This window comes from Danio aesculapii, chromosome 6 (assembly GCF_903798145.1).
Source record: "Danio aesculapii chromosome 6, fDanAes4.1, whole genome shotgun sequence".
Taxonomy (NCBI): domain Eukaryota; kingdom Metazoa; phylum Chordata; class Actinopteri; order Cypriniformes; family Danionidae; genus Danio; species Danio aesculapii.
In genome coordinates this window covers 47062459-47084965 of record NC_079440.1, presented here as the reverse complement: position 1 = coordinate 47084965, position 22507 = coordinate 47062459, and the positions used below count along the sequence as shown (strand labels likewise).

The window sequence follows — 22507 nt, the reverse complement described above, 5'->3', positions numbered from 1 at the left end:
AAAAAAATGAAAGGACAAAAATGTTACAAAAAAAATTATATATAAAAAATTCTAAATAAAAAAACACTATCTCCATTCCTTCATGCAGGGGGGGGGGGCTTTATTCAGTTTATTCATGACAATTTGCATTTGTATAATGTTATTATTATTAGCAGTATTATTTAGTATATGCATATTTATATTTGTTTTAATAAAAACAAGTTTAGATTTGTCCACCAGTTGAGTTTTGGAGACGTATGCATTACTATGTGGGGCATAAGAATAAGATGTGTGTTTAGATAAAATTAAGTTTTTTGACCACACTTTATTATTGTTCATTTATTTATTTGCTGTAAATTAGAAGTGAATTTTGAAATAGTTTTGAAACAAATCTTTGCGCTTAACAAACAAAATTCATTATGTAGGCTAATGAATGTCTTTAGTGGAGTGAGTTTCCACCGTTTCCTTACTCCACGGAAGTAAAGGAGTAAAGTAAAGAGCAAAAGTAAAGAGAAAGAGAAAGTAAAGAGGTTGAATGGAGGAGATTCGTTCTTAATCCTCGCGCAGATCGTCTGTTTAACCGCTTTCTTGGTAGTCAAGCATTCAGATTTTTCACTTACAAAGTCCGCCATGTAATTAGCAAATGCATCATGGCATGTCACAACTGACTCTTATAGGGAATGGAAGATGAAACTCTGATTGGTTTAATGCACTTTATACTCAAAACACACCCATAACTCATTAAGAGAATAAGCACAACACTGTTAGACCATGCACCAGGGCACAAATCGTATTTTTCCATCCTTAAAATAGCAAAAGTGGATTCGAACCAGCCCTTCATGCTTTTGCGCCATGCGCTTTAGACTTTGCATCTAGATCGTTAAAAAAGAGCCCTTAAAAGTCACTTTGTTAAACTGCACAGTTGAACTTGTAACATCTAAAGTTGACAGAGCAGAATTTACATTCCCATAAAAGCAATTCATAACAACAGATAAATGGAAAAAAGCAGGGAATCACAAAATATGCAACCCGCAAATTAACAGATATTTTTTACAGTGTATAGTTGGCCACTTGCACTCAAACTGCTTCAATCAAAACTATTTAAAAAATATTTCAGTTACAACATTTCCAATTTTCATCTAATATTTATATTTCTTAACAACACTGGCTGCAGCAGACCTCTTTATTTTTGCAAATCACTACGCTTCAATGGTCATGCATGGGACATGATTTATTATCACTGGCTAAGAGACAATATGCAGTCAACTTCACCATATTGTTACAAGAACTGATGATTTATAGCAGAAATATGAAACCAGCTCCTACACCAAATGTTCAATGTCAGTTGAAGCACCACTGTGCAGTTGATCTACAGTAATTATAGTCTAAAGTACATGTAATGCTAAGGTTCAGCTGACACACTTTTAAAAAGAGTCTTATAGTACACTTATTAAAAGGGACAATCCCCCTGAAGTAACTTGGGGTTAAGTGGCTTGCTCAAGAGCATGACGGAGATGATTTCAGTAGCCGTTCTTTTCAGACATTTAGTTTGTCAAGAGATAACAAACTTTACCAAGTAAAATGAGTTCAATCAACATTAGTATTTAGTCTTGGAGTATCAATCCTGTCAATAAAATGTTTTTAGAGCAGTCCATGGCCCCATCCATGACCATAGTCCACAAGTTGAGAACTTCTAGCCTAGTCTTAGTCTCAGACATCATGGACTGCTCACTGAATGACAAAATTGGAAACATTTCAGGAGTTTTGAAGTTCTCATCAGATTCTACAGGATTTCTGTGAGAAACTTTTAACCTGGAAAGACAGCTGTTATGATGGTAAACCCTCTTGTCTGAGGATGAAAGCCATTGAATTAAAAAAACAACAAATAGCACTTAAAGGGATAGTTTATCCATAAATGTAAAGTGTGTCATCATTTACTCACCCTTTACTTGTTTCAAACCTTTATGAGCTTCTTCCTTCTGTTAAACACAAAAGAAGATATTTTGAAGAATGCTAAAACCTGTAATCTTTGCCTTCCCTGGCATTTATTTTGTCCTGCTAGTTTAGTTTTAACTTTATTCTACTTGGCACAGAAAGGAAATTTGTCTTTAACACTGGATTTAAGACGACAACTGCATACATACAACAATACAAGAATAACAAAACAGCAACACCTATCAAGACAACAACATAATTTAAAAACTTAAAAACCAAATTATCCCATACATATTACTGCAGATCATTCTTGACAACCACCCCATACACTTCAAACAGTCATCCGATTCAAGACAAAAATCACAAGTGGGATAAATTACGTTTTATAAGCATTTCTTCAGGCTCTAGGAATTTTAAACCTGCATCCTGATGGTAAAACTTCAAAAGCTGAGTGAAGAGGATGTGTGATATCTTTAAAATCGCAATTGCTGTTTTTTCCATAAAGGAGTCAAATAGAATCTGCAGCAAATGTTGTTTGTGACCTGTTGTCTTATTTGCCTGATTGATAATTTGCTATCATTTCCTCTTCGGTTTAAGTGTTGTGTTACTAAACCATGAAACAATATCATATGTGAGAACATTCTCTATTAATGATCTATATGGCCAAGTTTAAAGTCTGTACTAACATTAAAACTTCTCAACTTGAGGAGGAGGCGCTGACTTGCCTTCTTATTAACAGCCTCTACATTATTATCAAAATTCTGTTTATTGTCAATAATTGTGCCTAAATACTTAAAATTTGAGACCTGCTCTACTATTTTTCCATTTATGATGGAAGTCAATGGTTACAGGTTTTCAGCTTTCTTAAGAATATCTTGTTTTGTGTTCAACAGAAGAAACAAAATCATAAAAGTTTGGAACCACTTGAGAGTCAGTACTGTAAATCATGATTCAGTAAAAATTTTGGGGTGAAGTATTCTTTTATATGAAACAAATAACATTCTAAATTTTACAAAAATGAAGTATAGGTTACACCATAGCGTCTAAGAGACTGTCCTGGGAACATTGACAATACATTTACAGGGAACACTTACATTTGAGGTGATGCAGTAACAGATATCCCATGCATTACTATGGTAATTACAATGAATTATTCATAATTACATGTAACTAATCCTAAACCTAAACCACATTCTAATCCCAACATATAGTAAGTCCATGTGAGTAATTAATATTACTCAGTGGTTAAATTAATTGGGCTGCATAGTGGCGCAGTGTGTAGCATGTTCAACTCACAGCAAGAGTATCGCTGGTTCGAGCCTCGGCGGGGTCAGTTGGCATTTCTGTGTGGAGTTTGCATGTTCTCCCCATGTTTGCGAGGGGGTTCCTCTGGGTGCTCCAGTTTTAAAATACAATCGATTTTAGACCTGCTGGCATTAGTATTTAAGTTTGGCTGTGTGAGAATAGCACAGGCCTAAACCTTCAGCCTGAGACATCTTGCCCACAGACCCCTGACTGAGCTGAAGCAAAACACCATGTCCACACCAGAAACAGCTCAATGCAATGTGCTTAAAAACACTACCTGACTTAAAGAAATAGTTAAGGTCACTTAAACCAGTGGCATCTGTAACCAGTGGCTTCCATAGAATGGAATAGTATGACAACTTATGGATGTCAATGGTTACAAGTTTTCAGCAATCTTCAAAATACAACAAGTCAAGTGTGAGTAAATGATGGCAGAGTTTTTGAGTGAACTATCCCTTTGAATCACAAGCATACTATGTTCACACTGTTGCACTTTAAACTACTCTATGCCCCACCCTCTCTTCATGTTTCAGTTGATATTATGTCAAAACATTGAAAAAAAAAAGAAGTGTAATTTCAGTCCTTTAAAACTTTCAGTGTAATTATGTGTAATTACGGTTGGCTTGATTCCCATAGAAAGGCCAGTCTTTCGTAAAATTGTAATTGTTCTCTTGGTGGATTATTTTCCATATAGTATCTTGTGTTTTTATACACAGCATGATCTGAGATTTCCAAGTCAAGAATCCATGCTTATGCATTTTCTTTTATTTGATCATACACAAAAACACCCTTTACTGTTCCTCTACCGGTGAACAATCTTGGCTTCAGCACAGATAGTGTAACGCTTCATGCTCACTGCTTAAATCCTTTTTTTTTTTTTTTTTGTAATCGTCAATCTGCATTTAAAATTGTAAAGCTATGTGTCATCACTATGACGCACAGTTTACCACATTGGTCCCGCTTCTTAAACCTCTGTGTGAAAAGGGTTTAATAACAAAAGATCCATGTTGATATGTAAGATTTACAGCATTAAAAAAAAAAAAAAAAAAAAAAAAATATATATATATATATATATATATATATATATATATATATATATATATATATATATATATATATATATATTAGACAAAACAAATCTACATTTGTAATCTATTTTGACTTTAAGTTGGAAATTTACTTGAAGATAGGTTCAATATCAGCACCATAACCAGAGAGCTACAGTCCTTGGCATGTTCCTCAACACACCCCACACTGATCATCATCTCTGCAAAATGTGTTATCCGTTTGCAATTACATGTGACTCAAATCTTTACATCCCGACACTATGAAATCAGCCTGAATTGGTCCCCCATTCTGCATCATACTATGATAGTTCAGCCACGAGTTACCTCGTTGTTTGGGAAACGCACCCCTGGTCAGTGTGTTATTTGCCTATTAAATGACAGTAGGCTACAGTTTTTAATTTGAAACTTTAACAGATTCCTTTTTTAAGAATATATGATGTAATTAATTTGTATTTTTTTACATTTCTTTATTGTAAATATTTAGGAAATATTTGGTACATCAAAAAGAGTGATTATAATGACCATCCGACAAGCTAACTCAGCTAAAAAATAGTGCTTAAAATATTACTAAAATGACACCATCATTGTAAAGATATGTGTCATCACTATGACGTAGTTTACCACATTGGTCCTGCTTCTTAACGCTCTGTGTGAAAAGAGTTTAATAACAAAAGATCCATGTTGATATGTAAGATTTACAGCATTACCAAAAAAAAAAAACCCCAAAAAAAATCAACATTTGTAATCTATTTTGACTTAAAGTGGGAAATTTACTTGAAGATAGGTTCAATATATACATCAGCACCATAACCAGAGAGCTACAGTCCTTGACATGTTGCTTAACACACTCCACACTGATCATCATCTCTGCCAAATGTGTTATCCGTTTGCAATTACATGTGCATGTGGCTCAAATCCTTTCATCCTGACACTGAAATCAGTCTGAATTGCTCCCCCATTCTCCTCACATACTTTTCAGTCGTTTCTTTAGGCTGGAAAAAAATATGCCTTTAACCACTTCTTACATTAGCTGTATGCCAAAACGATGCTTTTGGTAACCAAGCAGTGACTCATTTACTGGTGCAATGGAAGCGTGCAGTGGCTTTCATTGCATAGCACTGATGCAGAGGTGATGCCGCACTGCCTCATTACATTTGCCAGTCGAATGCTCATCATTCTGCTTAATAAGATGCTTGGTGGAAGCTGGTGGAAAATGACACCACTGAAATGTTTTTTTTTTAGGGTGGGGGGAGCTCATGAGAGATTGCTTGTAATTGCAATTCATGGCTTGTCTCTCCTGATGCTGTATGTGACATGAACACAATTTCAAAACTACATCCATTGTTAGGCTTGCATTTACTTTTTTCCCCTACAAAAATCTGCTTTTGGAAGCCTTGCTGTGAGGTGTGTTATTTATTGTGTCGGCTTGCCTGTTAGTGTGCTTTTGTTGGGTTGCATACACTGCACAGGTTGCATGCAGAGGTCATAAAGAGAAACAATGACAGCTGAAATGATTTTCACTACATCCCTCTCCCCTCTTGTCCTGCGTCAAAAGCAGAGCTGTGTAATCCAATCTGACAGAGTTTCCTGCAGCATAACGTGCCCCCAAACTTAAAAGACGCCAGGCAAATCCGCCCAGGGACCCCCTGTCCCTGCAATTACGACAGACACCCAGCAGTTATCCCCACCAGGATACAGCGCTAAACAAGGGGCTCCTCTGAAGATTATGCAATTATAACGAAACGATAGCAGATTACTCTTCCTCTAAGCCTTCATGCTTTTATTCATTTAAAGGGCCAGTGCTGCAAAAAAAAAAAAAAAAAAAAAAAGAGTAAGCTTTTCGGAACAGAACTGAGAAAAATAGTGTAGACAAATGGTTTTAAACCTCAGGGTGTTAAATAAAGACTGTCTAACTGGTTCTTTAGATAGAAAAAAATCATATGGCCTTAGGCTATAGAGCTGGAACTGTGACAGTTAGGGATTTTGGAAGCAAGTAAAGAAAAATCTCCAATTCTCACAGGAGTGAAGCCCTCATGAAATGCTATAAAAATCCCACAGTGCTCACCAGTCTGTCAAGATAACTTTTTAGAGTAACAGAGTAAATGCAGCTTTTTGATCTAGAGCCTCAGAGAGCATTGGAAAAGCTTAGAATAAAAGAAATGAGACATCACTATCTATATTTTAGTGAACATTATACTATCAAAATTCAGTTAACTCATTTTATATTTATGGGTTTTTATGATTCATTTATTTGGGTTGGTAGTCGAGTATAGGCATTGAAATAAAATGAATTGCTTGGGCCAATTCATTAATGTACAAAATAAATATGGATGTATATTAAATAATCAAAATTTGTGGTGAAAAAATGTATTGTTTTGAAAATATATTGCATTTTGTTAACATGTGCATTCTCTATGGTCTGCAGTCCTTTATTAATCATTGCTTTTGCACACATTGCAGGCCCGTAGCCAGGGGGGGGGGGGGGGGGTTTCACTGACATCACTGACAAAAGTGCATAATTTGTCCCATAATGAACTCATTTGTCCTATTTTGACAGCTATGCCATCATAAATAGTGAACATAACCCTTTGAAAAAGGCTTTATAAGCGAAATCATCTGTTGGCTGTGGCTTCGTTGTGACTTCAGTTAGTTTTGGCCAATGCAAGCAAATATTTTTCATGAGTCCAACATCCAGCTGTGCAAGAAACACACAATCTGACGTAAGAGAAGTCTTTCTTTGCCCCTGTATTGTTTTCAAATAAAGAAAACATTTTACAAGTAACTTTTATTCTAAATCTTTTCATGATTTTTTTTTTATTGAAATGGCCAAATTCTGACTGAGGAAAAGAGATCATGCTGAGCTGCATTTCCGTAAACCATCGTTAGCCAACTAAGGTCACAAGTTCAGTCGTTGCAAATATAGTTCATGGATTTGGCATTTCCAAAATCCATCATTCCAAGTAACATTCGAAAGCTGCGTCGAAAACTTGTACGCTTGCGGCTACACCTCTAGAGCTGAAATTAGAAGCATAGTTCCTGGTTGTGTTCTAGTCCCAGTTAACCCCCTATGCCCTATTCATTTAGAACGTTCCACATTTAAACTTAAAATGATAAAAAAAAAACATTAAGGTCATCTCTCTTAGGTGTAATTTGCTTTAAAAGTATTTTTACTGTTCAGTTTTAGCGATATTCATTTTGACGATTGCACACCCTTCGTAGTGTGCTTTGAAAACGTTTATGCCATTTTAAATGCAGCCGTGGCTCATGACGAAAGCTATAGGTGGCCTATTATTTAAAAGCGGAATTTACGTCTCCAAAGCTTGTGAAAACAAAAGTATATAGTATACTTTAATGGTTTTAATTTCTAGTAGGTTATTTATTAAGAAATGTATCTGTACTGTAGGCTTACAGTATATGACATGGGCCTGTTGGTTAGAACATTTCTGCAGTGGTTTAAATGTCAAATTGTACTTAAAAATAAATAGATAAATAAATAAAAAAGAAAAAAAGAAAAAAATAAAGAAAGAAAGAAATATATATATATATATATATATATATATATATATATATATATATATATATATATATATATATATATATATATATATATACACACATATATAAATAAATATATATATATATATATATATATATATATATATATATATATATATATATATATATATATATATATATATATATATATATATATATATATCCCACTTAATAATAATAATTATTATTATTATTAATATTATTGTTATTATTATCATTATTATTATTGTTGTTGTAGTTGTTAAGTAGGATTCATTTCTTAATAAATATCCTACTGTAAATTAAAACCATTAATGGTATATGATTTAAATATGAGATTACATGTCAGCTTAGAGGTTTTATGTTTAATAAAAGAATATGGAATATTCTCAAATAATATTTGTAAAGGAAACATAGGCCCTATGTGTGCCATTTACATACATTTCAATTAATATGGAAAACGAGTGCATGTTTTTACCAAAACTAATATTGGATTTTTTTAAATGCATGTGTGTGTAAAACAATATCATTGGGAAACACTCGTCACTACATTGTTCTTTTCCCAAACGATGCATCGTTCTATAATAGTTCAGCTGTGAGTTACATCGTTGTTTAGGAAATGCACCCCTGCATGGTCATTTAGTTTTTTCCCTAATAAATGACAATAGGTTTTTAATTTGAAACTTTAACAGATTCCTATTTTCTTATCTAATGATGTAGTTAATTAGTATTTTAAAAATAAGTATTTTTTCCATAATTCTTTATTCTAAGTCTTTAAGAAATATTTGGTACATCAAAAAGTGATTATGATGATTATCTGACAAGCCAATTCACCAGAAAAATAATGCTTAAAATGTCACTAAAATGCAGATATAACTAAATAAAAAATAAGGAAAATGACTGCAAAAATGTCAACTTTTTGAGAAAAACGAACTACCCCTTTTACCAGGCTGGCTACAGGACTGCATTGTGTGCAGATTTTGTGTGATGTGTTGAAGACATTATTTTATTCCAGCACATTTGAGCTTCATATTAAACTGCTTGATTCATATGGATTTATTTTTTAATCTCTTTATGGACAGCTTTGAAGCAGTGTTGGAGTTTTGTGTGAATAGGCATTCAGCAGAGATGCACAAATATCACTGATTAGATTATAAATAACTTCATTTGTGTTCTGAAGACAAAAATGTAATGAAATGATGGTGGCTGAACTAACCCTTTCAGTTTAACATTGTTTAACTGGCAGCATGGTGGATCAGTGGTTAGCACTGTCACCTCACAGCAAAAAGGTTGCTGGTTCGAGTCCTGGCTGGGCCAGCTGGCATTTTTGTGTGGAGTTTGCATGTTCTCCCTGTGTTGGCGTGGGTTATCTCTGGGTGCTCCACTTTCACCCATAGTCCAAAGACATGCACTAAAGGTGATTTTGGTTGTAGTGTAAACTAAATTGGTTGTAGTGTATGTTTGTGAATGAGAGAGTGTCTTCCAGCCCTGGATTGCAGCTGGAAGGGCATCCGCTGTCTAAAACAAATGTTGGATAAATTGGCAGTTCATTCCACTGTGGCAACCCTTGATGAATAAAGGGACTAAGCCGAAGGAAAATGAATGAATGAACTTTAAAAAACTCCACACCCTAGCTTTATGTTCCATTTGGTTTAACTCCATCTGTTTGAACACAAGAATATCACAGTGAAATTAAGATATCCATGAACGCCATGGCTGCAAAATGGCTGCATTTCTGGTAATCAAAATTCTCTGAGGAGACATTGCGAATTATACTGTCAGATTAAACCCAGGGCCTCAGACGATGTCATTTTGCCTGTAAATGTGGGTGGAATGCTACAGTATGTGCTAATGAAAGCAGCTAACGGTATTTAGGTTGGCTCCTAGCTCCTATTAATAGTCTAGAGAAAGTAGCTTTTGAGGTCAATAAACTCCAGCCCCCTTATTTCTCTGATGTTGCAGGTTTCTGTTTGTTCCTTTGGTATCACAAATAATAATGCATAATTTAGACGGCATCAACAAAAGCACAGGATCTCAAAAGCAGTTTCCCTTTTTTTAATGCAGGATGAATATAGAGAGTTAACAGTTGGGGGTTTCTATAACTGTCTGCTTTCTTGTTTTATTCTTCCATCCAAGCGTCGCTCCCATCTGTCATTCACACTCAAAACATCATCGCATTGATTTTCTGCACATTTTGACTCTAGTCTCTGAGGGCTTTTGTTTGCCGTTCTTTAATATTTTAGTTGGCATCACATTGAAAACATCTCAGTTGTTAACTTTCTTTGTGATCCAACAATGTTTCACCAGCGTTTGTCCCGACAGTCAAGGTGATCGCTTCAGCAGAGGTGTAGTCTTTCAGATCTGTCTATAAAAGCAGCGTGTCTGTCATTTTTTTGACGCAGAATGTCTTATTTTAATTATTTCTGTAATTACTTTCCCCCACAGATTATCCGTCTCACATTCAAGGGAGAAATCATTCCATTCACAAGCAATTGGATGAGAGTCATACTTGCCCTTGGCAACTAAAGATGACGTTACTATGGAAACGACTTGTGGCGCTATCAATCATTGGCTGCCTCGCAGGTAAATTATTGTCCTGCTGTTTGTCAAACTGCTGACTTTCTTTCTGTTTTTATTTTGGTGCTCGATGTTTATGTTTAATGAACTGTCATGAAAGAAAGAATTTCATTACGATCTTAATCCTTGGATTCATTCAGTCCTCCGAGGAGGTTTGAGAGAAGACACAGAGGTTTGATGAGTTTATTTGCGCACTCATCTGGAATAGATTGTTATTTTAAATGTCATTGAACTTGATTATCATATGTTCAGAAAAGAAATAACAGTAAGACACTGTGAAAGAAGTCCTTGATTTTTATGGATTGACTTGATTGGTTGATTTTGTTTTTTTATTTATTTAAAGCACTGATTACCATTTGTATAGCCCCAGTTTTGCCACAAATCAACCATGGTTAAATTATTATTAGCGCAGCAACCATGGTTGATTTGTGGTTAAAACAGTATTTGGTTTCTATGTTTTCTATGTAAATCTATCTTTGATTTTCACAAAGCTTGTGGCTGTGTGCTTAGCATTTTGCTAATCAAGATAGAAGCATGCTAACAACATACTAAACATGCTAGCTATCCTATGAACACAAGCAAACAAAAAAAGTGTAATAAAAAACAAACATAAATAATACCCAACCCCCACTTTTTCTTAATGAAAAATGCTGGCAAAAATCAAAATCATGCTAATGTTTGTGGTTAAAACCTGCTAGCAACATACTAAACATGCTAACAGTAATTCGCTATAAATTCTGCTATTAACATGTTCAATCAATCTTTCTTTCTTTCTTTCTCTTGCTCTTTCTTTGTTTATGTTTAATGGACTGTCATAAAAGAAAGAATTTCATTGCGATCTTAATCCTCGGATTCATTCAGTCCTCCGAGGAGGTTTGAGAGGAGACACTGAGATTTGATGAGTTTATTTGTGCACTCTTCTGGAATAGATTGTTATTTTGAATGCCATTGAACTTGATTATCATATTATGTTCAGAAAAAAATAACAGTAAGACACAGTGAAAGTAGTCCTTGATTTTTATGGATTGATTGACTTGATTGGTTGATTTTGTTTATTTATTTATTTAAACCACTGATTACCATTTGTATAACCCCAGCTTTGCCACAAATAAACCATTGTTTGGTTAAAATGGTATTTGGTTTCTATGTTTTCTATGTAAATCTATGTTTGATTTTTGCAATGCTTGTTGCTGTGTGCTTAGCATCTTGCTAATCACGATAGAAACATACTAAACATGCTAGCTATCCTATGAAAACAAGCAAACAAAAAAGTATAATAAAAACAAACATAAATAATTCCTAACCCTAGTCCCACTTTTTTATAAAGAAAAATGCTAGCAAAACTCCAAATCAAGCTAATGTTTGTGGTTAAAACCTGCTAGCAACGTACTAAACATGCTAACAACAACATGCTAGAAATTCTGCTATTAACATGTTCAATAATGCTAATATGAAAAAATAGAAGAAATATGCTAAAAATATCTTTCTTTCGCTCTTTTTTTCTTTCTTTCGCTCTTTCTACTTCATCATAAGCATACAAAGCTGATATTATTTTCTTTACTAATTACTATTTTATCTTAATATGCATGTTTTTATTTTAATTAACAAAAAATGTTTTAGATAAATATAGAAACCCTGATATATATTTTTTTCTTTACCCAGTCTATTTATATCCATTTATGCTTGGTCTCCCTAAAGGCTGCAGTGAGGCTGTGTCCCGATACCTGTTTGTCAAAGATTATTATCATGAAACCTGGGATTGAGGTTTAGTTGTATCTCAGCAGAAACTGCTGCCTATTTCCACCTCTCTGATGCAGTATATTTCAAATACAACTGAAAGGCAACTTATTTTTGCTCATAGGTTGCAGTATTTAAAAGCTAAAATTTGATCAATAAATGTCCATGTGATATTATGTGGAGAAATAAAGACTAAAATCATTTCTTTTCATCGTCTATTCATGAAACCGAAACACAGAACAATTATAACCAGTACATGCATCAAGTAACCCATGGTTTGTAATTTCAGAATTGATACACACAACCATTCTTCTGTTGATTTTTCCACAACAGCTGCTGACAGGGAGTTTATTTTCCTGTAGTATGGTGTTTCAGCATGAATTCTCTGGCTGCTTTGTATACATGGCTTCAAGGTGCATCCCTGTATAATCTTAATTAATACAGAGAAAATAACGGCCGCAAGCCTTTGGAATCTATTTAGATATATTACATAATATTCTAACAATGGGGGCGTAATGTCTCCTGAAGCACACTTCTATAAAAATGAAGTGTATGGAGCTGCCAAAGATGTGTGAATAATGGCATTTACTGTAGTTGAGGATATGCTTCAGTATTATCATATGAGCTGTCAAAGCATGCAAAATAAAATCAGGCATTTTTGTTCAAACACTATGATTTAGGTGAAAACAAAAATGTAACTTATTTGAACTTTTGTTTTAAAAATACAGTAGTGGCAAAGGGTGACGTGGCCTAAATGATGTGGCATTTCATCTTTAAAACGATCACTACAGGGCGGTTTAACGCCGCTGACGTGGATGGCTTTTCCGCTGTTACCAGTTTGCCAAGTGGCTCGTCGCGTACGTTGGCAGACTTGAGATGCAGAGAGAAGTTGACCATGACAACGGGGTTCGAGTACGTAAAACAAAAACAAAAAATAAAATAAACAAGTGCATAACAGGGTTAAAATGTGGTAAGATCTGAAAACCTGGTAAAAATCAGGTGGCCGGAAGGGCTTTTATTTTTCTGAATTACTTTTAAAAACACTTTCGTTTGGGTTTAGAGAAGGGGGTGGGTGGGGCGATTGGTCAGTCAGTCGACGCCGGTCTTATGCGAGAAGAGCAGGTGCGAATGGCAATCAAGAGAGAAATTTGAGTTCTGAAAAAGTGTACACAGCGGTCTCTGGTGGATTCGCGAAAACAAAAACTGCAGAAAACGTACCTTCTGGGATGTATGCAGAAAAGTATGCAGGGGTACATATTAATAATGAGCTTGGGTTGCCTAAATTTGATATACTGTATTAAGCCTTTACTCTAGTGAAAATTCTGCCATGAAACTTTATGCACGTACATGCTGATAGGTCACCTAATCTGACCCTGTGTCATTAACTACATGGTGCAGGAGATTGGGTGCTGCCACCTCTTCAGCCAATGAGCTTGCTCCTCATCAGTTTAAATGCTCTGCATTACGCTGTTATCTGCAGCTTGTTTTCAGAGACTCTCCTCCACCCTAGCTCCACCTGTATTAGATCTGCTACGGGGGTTACATATTTTATGTTTGCAGCAGCAGCGTGGTATTTTCTCAGACGACATGTCTGTGTATATACTGGCAGTAGCAGGTCTCGGTACTTACTCTGCTATGATAATCAAAGCAGGAGCACCAGCGTAGCAGATCTATACCGCCAAGACCAAATATATCAGCATTGCCTTATAAATATTCATTACCATACTAAAAGAGTGTTCATGACAGAAATACATTCGCGATATGTACATGTACTGTAAATTAATTTTATAATCATTATTGCACTGTTGCGCTTTGGCATTACACTGAATGAGAGTGAACCATTATTTCTGAAAAGCTTACAAAAGTTATTTGAAAAATTCAAGTACAGTGTAATTACATTGAATCTTCTCTATTACTAAAATTCAGTATCAGATCCAAACCATCGAGGATCAACCATAGATTGCCATAAAGTAATATAATGTTGTAAATGACTGTATATTCAAATATTAAAGTAAAATACACATTTTTTATCTTTCTCAGTCTCATCAGCACAAGCAGAGGACACAAAATTCTCTGGTCCAAGCTGGAAACGAGAACCAGAAGACCTGATACTACCCATCTATTCCCATGAACAAGAGGCTGTTTTAAGCTGTGAGGCGTCTGGAGTCCCTTCTCCTCAATACAGGTAGGAATGAGTCTAATCTAGCGTCCTATGATAGCAATTTATGCATCCTTTCATTGCTATTACAAACCATTTAAGGTGGTTGGCTTTGGCAAATTGGCAGCTTATTCCCTTAAGGATCAACTTGAAAAGTAATAGCGTTGATTGCTATTGATTTTCCAGGTGAGAGCCAATTTATTTGTCCTTGGGGTCTGTTATTGCATAAATCCAGTAAACTACTGTATTTCTATCAGCCAATCCCAGTGGCCTCCATCTGTGAACCATTTTCCATTTGCTTTCCAGTGTCAATAACTTTAAATGTGGATCAACAGATTTGCTAAAAAAAAAAAAAAAAAAGCAAACGGCAGTCTAGCTTACATACAGATTTGTTTTAGTTTGCTGTGTACACATATCAGCGAGAGCTTTATAAATTAGGATTAGGATTAAATTAGGATTAGAAGTTTTTTTTTTTTCCACTTACGGTCTAATATTTTATTTCTTTTTTAATATTTATACCCTTTCAACCTTTTTGTTTTAGTAGCACCTGATGTTTTTTTAGCATTATTATTGTCATAATAATATTTTTTTTTAATAAGAAACTCTTTTTCTGTACTGGAAATATGCTAATTCTCATCAGTGATATATATTTTAGCAGTTTGGCATGTAGCTACTATTTTTTGTGGCTGGGTCAAAAATGAGACATCCCTTGTCATTCAGAATAACATTTCTGCATAAATACAAATTAAGTATTTATGTGTTTATCCTTTGGGTCTGCCGTTGCATGAAATCCAGTAAACTACCGTATTTCTAAAAGCCTGTCCCAGTGGCATCCAACTGTGAACCATTTTCCATTTGCTTTCCAGTGCCAATAACTTTTAAGGTGGATCAACAGATTTGTTAAAAAAAGGCAGTCTAGCCTACATACTGTGTACACATATCAGCAAGAGCTTTATGAATTAGCGTTTAGTTTTTTTCCCACTTTTGGTCTAATATTTTTTCTATTTTAATATTTTTGTTTATTTCTACCATTTCAAATTTCTCTGTATAGTTTTCGTTGCACCTGATGTTTTTTTTAGCTTCATTATTGTCATACTATTTAAGATTTTTTTTGTTCTGGAAATATGCTAATCATTATCATTGATATTTATTTTAGCAGTTTGGTCAAGTAGCTACTATTTTTTGTAGCTGGTTTAAAAAATGAGACATCCTTTGTCATTCAGAATAACAGTTTTGCATCAATGCAAATTAAGTACAGTTTTTAATGTATTTATGGGTCTGCCATTGCATAAATCCATCATACTGTATTTCTAAAAGCCTGTCCCAGTGGCATCCGACTGCAACCCACATTCCACTTGCTTTCCAGTGTCAGTAACTTTAAACATACAGAAGATCAACATAGTTGCTTTAAAAATGTCAATTTAGCCTACATACAGAAATAATCATTTAATTTTACATATTTATGTGCTGTGTGCACATATCAGCAAGTGCTTTAGCAATTAACGTTAAGTTTTTTAAATTTACCCAGCAGGCTTAAGGCGTCAACATGACGTCAGATTGATGTTGTACCCCAACATTGTGAGGATGTTGCATTTTGTTTGGAAACAAAAATCAGGTTGACTTCAGAACCCTATATGTCAGGCTGATGTCATTGTTCAACATCCAACCTAAAATCAACCATACAGCTTGACGTTGTGTGGACGTTACCACTATGATGTCTATCAGATGTTGGATTTTAGTTGCCATACCTGATGAATAAATGTCAGTATTTTTCAACGTTGGATTTTGGTCACTTTCCAGCACAACCTAAAACTAACAAAATATCAAAGTCACTTCACGTCATTATTGGACATCAAAATAACGTCCACAGACGCTGGCTAGACATTGAATTTTGGTCGGCTGATGTCATGACCTAAATCTAACCTAATATTAATGTCTTATAACTTTGTTTGACTGCTGGGTATTTATGATACACCATTTTATTTCTGTTTTGCATTTTAATATTTTTGTTCGTTGCTATTTTCAACTTTCTCTGTATAAATTTTTAGTTGCACCTAGAGTAGCTTTGATGTTTTTAGCATTAATATTGTCGTACTAATTAAGATTTGACTTTTTTTTCAGAAAATATGCTAATTGCCATCACTCATATGCAGTATGTTTTAGTAGTTTGACCATGTAGCAGCTATTATTGTGAAGCTGGGTCTAAAAGTAGACATCCTTTGTCATTCAGAATAACATTTTTGCATAAATACAAACTAAGTATTTATGTATTTGTCCTTTGGGTCTGCCATTGCATAAATCCATCATACTGTATTTCTAAAAGCCTATCCCAGTGGCATCCGACTGCAACCCTTTTCCCAATTGCTTTCCAGTTGCAATACCTTTAAACATCAGATTGGTTAAAATAAATGGCCAATCCAGCCTAAATATGGGGCTTTGTATGAGATTGTACACATATCAGCAAGAGCTTTAGGAATTAGCATACCGGTTTTATTCATTTTTACATTTTAATACCTTTGCTCATTGCTACTTTTTTCTCTGTAAATTGTTTTTAGTTGCGCCTAGAGTAGCTTTAATGTTTTTAGCTTTGACACCGTCATCCTAATTAAGATTTTTAATGAGAAAAAAAAACTTACTTTTGTGTTCTGCTTTAAAAAAAAAAGGCAATTTAGCCTACCTACGGAGATATGTTCGAGATTCATTACTTGTGTGCTGTGTACACATCTCAGCAAGAGCTTTAGGAATTAGCATGCCAGATTTATCTTTCCGAGAGGGTAAATGCATGCTACAGTACTGTAAAAACGGAAATTGGCTTTGAAATTGGGAGGGGTCTAAATGACTAATTTGTGCTCGAGATCCTAAGATACCATCCCGTGTATTCCCTGGTGAGGCGTCTGCTCTGAAAATAGCGGCATTCTCCGGCTCTGTGGTATATTGTGTTTCGTAGCTTGGGTCAGCATCATGTAAATGCTCGGGCAAGCACAAGGGAGGGAAGTAATAACCTTGTGAGTGACATTCGATTTAAATGCTTACATTTCCCTTTAGTGCATCTTTGTGGTGATTTAACATTACGAGAGTATCAATAAAGAGGCGAAGAAGAAGAAGTAGAGCACACTGACAGTTTAAGTTGCGATGCTTCCTTTACTTTTTTGCAAGCAGTAATCATCTCCAAGGTCGAAAAAAAAAAGTTTGACTTCTCGACCTCGCTCTTGGTTTATTTATGCAGATGTGAAACCATAAATAAACTCGGGTGGAAAGCAAATAAAGTGGCTTATGCATATATTCAACAAAATGCAAAACAGTCATTTTCAGCTTTGTCACACTAAAATACACTGGAATCCCTTAATTCTCTTAATTCCTTTCTTACGGATATTAGGTGTGTTTGGTTTCAGATTGTCATGAAAATGATTTTTCTTGAACCAGCTGAGTGTGTGATTGATTTTACACATTAAGAAATTATAACCATTTCCTCTGCACCATAAAAGAACAACCAGTGCTAAGAGAAATATGACTATTATGAGCTATATCACACTAGTAGTGCGATATGGCTGTATATAGCAGTGGTGGGAGGCATGCGTTGGCTCGAGGTCACAGGCTGAGTGCCTTAGTGTCCCACCGGTGACGATACACAGCCATATCGCACTGCTACTCATGTGATATTGCGTTTATACAAGAGTTTGACGGCATAATTGTGTATATAAAAAAGAAAATCAAACACAAAGAGTCTCAAAAATACTTTTTCCCGAGGAACTACTTTCCTCCGCTGTTTATTCATGTATTTTCAGTTTATTCATGACATAATGGCTTTTGTAAAATTATATATTTAGTAGTAGTATTATTTATTATATATATATTTATATTTGTTTTAATAAAAATAGGCTTAGACTTGCCTACCCATTTTGGACCATATGGGGCACAGCATGTGTGTTTGGATATAACTCAGTCACACTTCGTTATTATTGTTCATTTATTTGTTTGCTGGAAATTAGAAACCAATTTTGTTTGTTTCGAAAAAAATCTTTGTGCTTAACAAACGAAATTAATAATGTAGGCTAATGGATGTCTGTGTGACAACACATTTCCTTCTCCACGACAGAGAGTGAAAGTGAAAGTAAAGAATGAGGAGGCTCATTATCTCATTCTCGCCCTGCAGATGGTCTGCTTAACTGTTTTCTCACTAGTGAAGTGTTCAGTTTTTCCACTTACAAAGTCTGCCATGTAAATAGCAAATGCGCCATGGCGTGACACAACTAACTCTTAAAGGGAATGGGAGATGAGACTGATTGGTTTATTCTCAAAACACACCTATAACTCATTAAGAGACTAAGCTCAACCCTGTTAGACCATGTACCATGGCACAAAGGGTATTTGTCCATCCTAAAATAGCAAAAGTAGATTCTGACAGGCCCTTAATGCTTTTGTGCTCTGGACTTTGCACCTAGATCGTTAAAAAGAGAGCCACTCGTCTGACCCACCCTCCTCCTTTCCTAAACCCAACCAATTTCATTACAATATTTATTATAAATATTTATTATAATGTTATTATTATATATTAATGTATTAACCCAAATAAATAGAATGTACCTTTTGTGTTCATAATGTATTGCAGAACAACTCTGTTGTTATTGAGGTTTAGGTTAAAGACAGGTTTGTTGATATTTACGGCTGGTTGATGTTTATGGATGGGTTAAGGTGTAAGGAATGGTCAACAGTGTAACTGCATGCATGTATTTACAAAATAAGTACATTGTAAAAAATTATGAATTCCAGTAAATTTTAGTTAAGGCCACTTAATATAAAGTGGAACTTAAAATATTTCTTGTTCTATCTCTTCAATTTCTGTCTCTTAAGGTTTTATTTTTTTAGCAAGCTACAGTTTCAAAGTAGCTTCCACCAAAACTGGTATTATTGTCTGGCTTTAAAGATCACCTCGATTTAATCTGTGGATTCTAGAGAAACTTTTGCTCTGAGTGTTTGATAAAACCTACAACCATCATTCAGTGAACTTTACCGCAATACATCGAGACACTGATAAGATTGGTGACGCTTTAAAGATAACTTCTCAAAGCTAAAATTGACATTTGTGCAGTAAATTTATCCCCAGAAGTAAATTCCTCAATGCCTGACTTAAATGCATCCAAAAAATAGTGAAGAGGCACCAGAAAGGTTCAGTCTCAGCCCAGCAGTCATTTCGAGTGTGTTGAGTCGAGGCAGCTAATGTTGACTGAAGAGAGGCCAATTCTGCTGCAAAAGAATAAGTGGAGGAAGAGTCTCCAAAGAACATCCTGCTACTTTCTTTGTCAAGAGAAATTGTCCGTATTCCAGCAAAGTCTTGTGGTATTTCAGTGTCTGCAGGGGCCGGTGTGAACCTTGAGAACTCAACGCGCCAGGCTATTTTGCATCTCGGTTTTAGATTCCATGGAAAAGTAACTCAGAGCTGAGTCAGAGAAGAGCACTTGGCTGCCTTCTGCTTTTCTCTTAAGACTTTTTTTTTTTTGGAGCTGCTTTATTCTTTTACAGGGTTACATTAAAAAACAAAATATATTATTTATATATATATATATATATATATATATATATATATATATATATATATATATATATATATATATATATATATATATATATATATATATATATATATATATGAATTTGTTTGTTTTAAACAAATTACTGAAAAGTATGGATTAGTCATGTTTTTGTTTTTTTCAAAGAAGTAATATGTTTACTAAGAATGCATGTACAGCATTCACTCACTGGCCACTTCATTAGGTACACCTTGGAGGTTGGACCGCAGATTTGTAGAAGATGGTTACACTGTGGTCATAAGAGGATCAGCAACAATACTCGGGTAGGCTGTGGCGTTGACATGATGCTCAATTGGTACTAATGGGCCCAAAACACAGCACCTTCAGTCTGAACCATTGTACATGGCAGGATGTATCCATGCTTTCATGTTGTTGAGGCCGAATTCTGGCCCTACTATCCGAATGTCGCAGTACAAATTTTTTCCAGTCTTGCCATGTGATTGGCTGAATTGGAATTTACGTTAACGAGCAGTACCTAATAAAGTGGCCAGTAAGTGTTTTTACTTTTTAAAAATAACGTTAAAAAAGAAATATTGTGAAAAAAAAAAAACTGAGATAACTTTTAAAACCATTTTCTATTGGAACACATTCTCAATGGAGATACTGAAGCTGATCTGAATAATATTTAAGTCCATTTATACCACTGAATAACATGTGAAAAAAAGCCATTGTTATGTATAATAATGCTGACTTTACAATAGCAAAATTATATCTTTCAATTATGACTTTTTGTCATTGTCATGGCGAACTTGGGTTTGCTATTTTTATTAGGTGATTGAAAAAAGTCAAAATTACAATAAATTGTCAGAATTGGCATATATTTCACGGCCAGGCCAGGTTCTCCCCACTCCCAATCACTCAAATAAAACCTGCACACCATAACTATAAGAATCCTCACCAACCCCACTCAGTCTGCATCCGAAATCACATACTTCCATACTATATAGTATGCTAAAATCAGTATGCGTGCTGAGTAGTATGTCTGAATTCATAGAATTCGAAAAACAGCTTGCTAGAAGTACCCCGATGACTTACTACTTCCGGCGAGATTCTGAAGTGCGCATCCGATGCATGCTACGATATCCCATGATGCCCCTTGAGAAAATTAATGAATGGGAGTGAAGCGGCGCAACTGACGCAGGTAGGTCCATGATCATGACAAAATGGAGGATATAGTGCATCTGAGTTCCATTCACACTACTCCCATTCATACTGTATAGAATGTATTTTTCTAACAGCCGAGTAGTAAATTTAAATTCAAATGCAGTACTTACTGAGTAGTGGGCGATATCAGATGCAGCCTCAATGTCCAGCAGCTGAGGTGTTGGAGAGAAAAAAAATAAAAAATAAAAATAAAAAAAGTTAAATTAAATTAAATTACAGAAATTTCCTGTAAAATAACTGATGTTAAATTACAGAAATTTCCTTAAATAAAATTTCTAGTCAAATTCTGTCATTTAAAGTCCGTAATTTAATGGCTGTTATTTTACAGAAAAAAAAAAAAACATAAAATAGCAGATTTTTTTAAAGTGTAGAAAGGGCAAAATCCTTTCTATGGTCAGTGTATTTAATCTAGTTCTAAGTTTACTTACCACTCTCGTTCCCTGTGATCTTCAGTGTCTGCGTCTCTCCCCCTTTAGTGTGGCTTTCTCCTGGTCTTCCTTTCTATACATCTGTGTGCCTGGCTTCACCACATCACCCTCTGGTCCACCTGGTCAATCTGGTCATCCATCTCCACCCTGCAATTCATTGAGTTTTGTTTATACCTGCCATCCAACTAAATAACCTGTTGTTATACTTCCATCTCTGGTTCTTGCCCCTTGTGACAATATAAGCCCTCTGACTTTTTAATTCTTACTACTGGCTACTTTCCTCATCCATCCATCCATCTATCTACATTTGAAGTCAGTATTATTAGCCCCCCTTTGTATTTTTTTTTTTTCTTTTTTAAATATTTCCCAAATTACGTTTAACAGAGCAAGGGAATTTTCACAGTATGTCTGATAATATTTTTTTCTTCTTGAGAAACTCTTATTTGGTTTATTTCGGTTAGAATAAAAGCAGTTTTTAATTTAATTTAAAAAAGGTCAAATTTATTAGCCCCTTTAAGATACATATATATATATATTTTTTCGATAGTCTACAGAACAAACCATTGTCATACAATAACTCCTAATTACCCTAATCTGCCTAGTTAACCTATTAAACCTAGTTAAGCTTTTAAATGTCACTTTAGGCTGTATAGCAGTCAAGGTTATTATAATTAACGAAAAAACGAAAAGTAAATTGTAAAATAATTGTCGTTAACTGAAATAAAAATAAAAACGAGTTTTTCAAAAAAAACTAGAACTAACTGAAACTGTATTGTGTACATTCAAAACTAACTAAAATTATAGCAAAAACCTCCTTCGTTTTCGTATTTTTAAGTGTTTTTAATCCATAATCTTACTCGAAACCTTTTAGAAGTAAAACTATTTAATCCGCGCTGTGTTTGACCCGCTGTGTTGTCCTGCTGAGCCGGTTCTCCTCCAGTCATCCTCGCTGTTGCTAAAACAACGAGTGAACATCATCTTGTCACGGTGACGGCATTAAATACAGATACTTAAAACTATTACTTTAACACGTTT

At 34.8% G+C, this 22507-nt stretch overlaps 1 protein-coding gene across 1 annotated transcript in view; it reads left to right on the top strand.

The window, feature by feature from the left end:
• Positions 1–22507, top strand: part of cntn3b (contactin 3b) — a 119718-nt gene that overhangs the window by 5318 nt on the left and 91893 nt on the right. The window contains 2 exon segments of the mRNA XM_056460389.1: positions 10266–10403; positions 14175–14319. Of these exon segments, the coding sequence (XP_056316364.1) occupies positions 10349–10403; positions 14175–14319 (200 nt within the window). The 5' untranslated portion in view covers positions 10266–10348.